Genomic DNA, 4,360 nt, shown 5'->3' on the forward strand with positions numbered 1-4,360 from the left:
ATTTTTTTTAGTGAGTTAGTTACATAATTCACATTAATAAGTCATTTAATTTTAATTTAATTTTTTAAATAATTTTTTTATTAATTGATTTAAATAATAATAATAATAATAATTAAACTGTACTGATAGCTACTGATCTTGCGGTCTGGTCTGGTCCAGAAGAAAAATGATAGACTGAAAATTCCATCACCGAACCGGACCAAACCGACGAATTTGCACCCTTACAAGCAATATATGCAAGCTTCTCGGTTAACGATTGCCACATACCCTAACTGAAAATATTATGTGTTAGCAAGATGGTGTTCTGCAGCCATGCAACAAATAAAGACATGCACAGCGAAAAACAAATGCCTTAACCAATTAACCATTCGCCGCGTGCAAAATATAAACCTACCTTTCACACTATAAATATCACTCTACCTATGCCCCCATCTTCACCATATAATTAAGCAAGGAGTTTTAAATTAAGGGAGTTCCACTATGGCTTACTCTTCTTTGCTCTATCTTAGCATTTGCTTGCTCGTTCTCTTCCATGGCTGCCGTGCTCAGTTAGAGCAAGTCACAGGGCGATCCCAGAGGCCGCAGCAACAACGGTTCCAGACAGAGTGCCGCATCAACAACTTAAACGCTCAAGAACCCGCTCAGAGATTTGAAGCCGAGGCTGGTCTCACCGAGTACTGGAGCCCAAACGATGAACAGTTCCGGTGTGCCGGAGTTGACCTGGTCCGCCACACTATCCAACGTAGAGGCCTTTTGTTGCCTTCATTCTCCAATGCCCCTACGCTCATCTATGTTGTCCAAGGCACGTATTAGAGAGTACCGCACTTATGGCTCTACATACGTTTTGTCAATATACCATGCCTGCCATAACCATTCATTTTTGTAATAATCAATTCATGCAGGTAGAGGTCTTCACGGAGCTGCTATCCCAGGTTGTGCTGAAACCTTTCAATCGGAGTCCTCTTCGCAGTTTAGAGGAGATCAGGGCTCACAACGGAGGGGCAGAGACCTGCACCAAAAGGTTCGTCAAATACGGGAGGGGGACATCCTTGCTGTGCCGGCCGGGATAGCTCATTGGATTTATAACGACGGCGAATCACAGCTTATTTTGGTTGAACTCCACGACACCTCAAATCAGGCTAACCAGCTCGATGAGAACGCTAGAGTCAGTACAAATAATTTTACCCCTTATTGGTATTGGTTATTCACTGCATTTATCTTACATATACTTTGATATAAATAAAGTCTAATAAACAATGAAAACTTTTTCAAATTAACATCGTGAAGAACTGTACTTATTTCAGTAATTTATGATTCAGAGGTTCTACCTTGCTGGGAACCCACGCGGCCAGAGACGCAGAGAGAGCTGGCAGGGAAGCAGGAGTAGGAGCCAGAGCCGAAGCCGGAGCCAACGCCAGGAAGAAAGAGAGAGAAGCCCGCAAAGTGGCAGCAACATGTTCAATGGCTTCGACGAAGAGTTTCTGGCCGAAAGCTTCAACATTGACAATGAGCTGGCAATGAGGATACAGAACCGAGATGATCAGAGGGGTAGAATCGTCCTCGTCGAGGATGAACTTCGGGTGCTGAGCCCACAAAGCAGAGGAGAAGAGCGAGAAGAGAGGGGATGGGACAGAGACAATGGCGTGGAGGAAACCTTCTGCACGCTGAGGCTCAAACACAACGTCGCCGACCCACAACGCACTGATGTTTACAATGAACGCGGCGGTCGCATCACCAGCCTCAACAGCCTCAACCTCCCCATCCTTAGGTACATCCAGCTAAGTGCTGAGAGAGGTGTCCTCTACAGGGTAAGAGATAAGACCCAATGAAAATTTAAAAAAAAAAAAAATCAAAATGCGAAACGCAAAACCAGTACATATCACATAATCATGTTTAATACCAACACGTATGAGTAATTTGCAATGTCCCAGTCATAATTACTAACATGGTTAATTTGGTCATTTGAAAAATGTGCAGAATGCCCTCGTAGCACCACTCTATAACATGAACTGCCACAGTGTGATATACGTAATCAGGGGCAACGCCAGGCTTCAGGTGGTCGGGGAGAACGGCCAGAACGTATTTGACGGTGAGGTTCGGGAAGGTCAGGCTTTGACAGTGCCTCAAAACTTCGCCGTCATTAAGAAGGCAGGAAATCAGGGATTCGAGTGGGTGGCATTCAAGACAAACGACAACGCCAAAACTAACCCGCTTGCTGGAAGGTTTTCGGTCATGCGGGCACTTCCAGAGGATGTGTTAATAAATGCATACCGCATTGACAGGGAGGAAGCTAGAAGGCTGAAGTATAATAGGGACGAGACGACACTGTTCAGTTCGGAATCCTTTGGGTGGCAGCGTAGGAACTAAGCATCTGAAGTACTTGTGTGTACCTAGTAATTTTCATAAAAGCTGTAGCAGTTTCCGTAGTATGGATCGAAGTCCCCACGGGAGTTGAGGCAAACTAGTTTGTACCTACTACGTCGTACTTGTATATGCGGGAAGGAAAGTTTATCATCTCTGAGTTAATAATAATATCCCCTGTTGCACCTACAAATATGTCTTTTTTTTGTCCGATCGAGTTCGTGCTAGATGCTCGTCAAAAAACTCTGTATTTCTCATGTATATTCAAACTCTGTTCTTTACAAAACGTATATATCAGAAACTGTAAGTTCTAAGAAAACTATATTTGAATATACACTAACAGTTCCTATAATCACGTTAACTCCCTTATTTACGGGATCTCTACAAATATGAAATGCCTAAAATCTCTCTTGTTTGTTTGTAGCGATAGCTCACGCCAACACTTCCCCTCAAGTTGATGCATTGAGGTCTCGGATGCACAACTTGTCAAGTGACTTGTTGAAGTCCTTGCTTGACGCAGCTTTTGTTAGGATATCCGCCAACTAATCTTCGGATCTCACAAAAGGAAATTGAATTATTTTTGCATCAAGATTTTCTTTGATGAAATGTCGGTCTACTTCCACTTGTTTAGTATGATCATGTTGAACAGGATTGTGAGAAATGGCAATTGCTGACTTATTATCACAGAAGAGGTTCATCTCAGCAATGGGAGGAAAACCGATCTTAGTGAGTAGCTTTCTTAGCCAAAGTAGCCCACAAAGACCCTTAACCATTCCTCTAAATTCTGCTTCAGCACTTGATAACACCACCACTTTTTGTTTCTTGCTTGTCCATGTTACAAGATTCCCTCTAACAAATGTAAAATATCCTGAGGTGGATTTTCTGTCAATGATGTTACCTGCCCAATCTGCATCCGTATAACCATCAACCTTCAACTAACTATTATTCTTTGAGAACATAAGCCCTTTGCCCGGAGATGACTTCAAATACCGAAATATGTGAATCACTGCTTCCATATGACTCTTACTTGGATTATGCATAAACTGGCTTACAACACTTACATCATATGCAAAATTAGGGCGAGTATGTGAGAGATAAATGAGTTTACCAACTAGCCTTTGATATCTTCCTTTATCTGTTTGCACTTGGTCTGGGTATTCTCCAAGCCTGTGGTTTTGAACAATAGGAGTGTCTGCAGGTCTACACTCCAACATTCCTACCTCGGCTAGTAAATCTAGTATGTATTTCCGTTGGGAAAGAAATATACCTTATTTAGATCTAGCAACTTCAATTCCCAGAAAATACTTGAGTTCTCCTAGATTTTTCATCTCAAATTCAATTGCTAATTGCTTCTGAAGCCGAGAGATCTCTTCTTCATCATTGTCTGTGATAATCATGTCATCAACATAAACTATCAAAGCGGTTACCTTGCCCAACTGATGTTTTAAGAACAACGTATGGTCTGAATTACTTTGTTGGAAGCCGTATTTTTTCATTGCCAAGCTAAATTGTCCAAACCATGCTCGTGGTGATTGCTTTAGTCCGTACAATGCTTGCTGCAATTTACAGACAACTTCAATCTTTGCAGATGTTGTGTAACCTGGAGGAACATCCATGTAGACCTCATCTTCGAGATCGCCGTGGAGGAAAGCGTTCTTTACATCAAATTGATGCAAAGGCCAGTCGAAATTTGCTGCAAGAGACAGTAGCACTCTAATTGTATTCAACTTAGCTATTTGTGAGAAGGTCTCCTGATAATCAACTCCATATGTCTGCTTGTATCCCTTTGCTTCCAATCTTGCTTTGTAGCACTTAAATAGATCCATCTGCTTTGTGTTTAATAGAGAACACCCACCTGCACCCCACTATTTTTTTTCCCTCAGGTAGTGGAACGAGAGCCCATGTATCATTTTTTAGTAGCATTTCCATTTCTTCTTCCGTAGCTCGGGTCCACCTTGGGTTTGCCAATGCCTCTTGAACACTAGTAGGGATCTGACAC

At 42.2% G+C, this 4,360-nt stretch overlaps 1 protein-coding gene across 1 annotated transcript; it reads left to right on the forward strand.

Moving 5' to 3' along the window:
- The first annotated feature begins 462 nt into the window (after positions 1-462).
- LOC109007180 (legumin B-like) lies at positions 463-2,550 on the forward strand. The gene is made up of 4 exons (XM_018986750.2): positions 463-802; positions 903-1,165; positions 1,320-1,808; positions 1,978-2,550. The coding sequence occupies exons 1-4, from the start codon at positions 481-483 to the stop codon at positions 2,365-2,367; spliced, it is 1,464 nt and encodes a 487-aa protein (XP_018842295.1). The 5' UTR covers positions 463-480; the 3' UTR covers positions 2,368-2,550.
- The last annotated feature ends 1,810 nt before the right edge of the window (positions 2,551-4,360 follow it).

This window comes from Juglans regia, chromosome 7 (genome assembly GCF_001411555.2).
Source record: "Juglans regia cultivar Chandler chromosome 7, Walnut 2.0, whole genome shotgun sequence".
Taxonomy (NCBI): domain Eukaryota; kingdom Viridiplantae; phylum Streptophyta; class Magnoliopsida; order Fagales; family Juglandaceae; genus Juglans; species Juglans regia.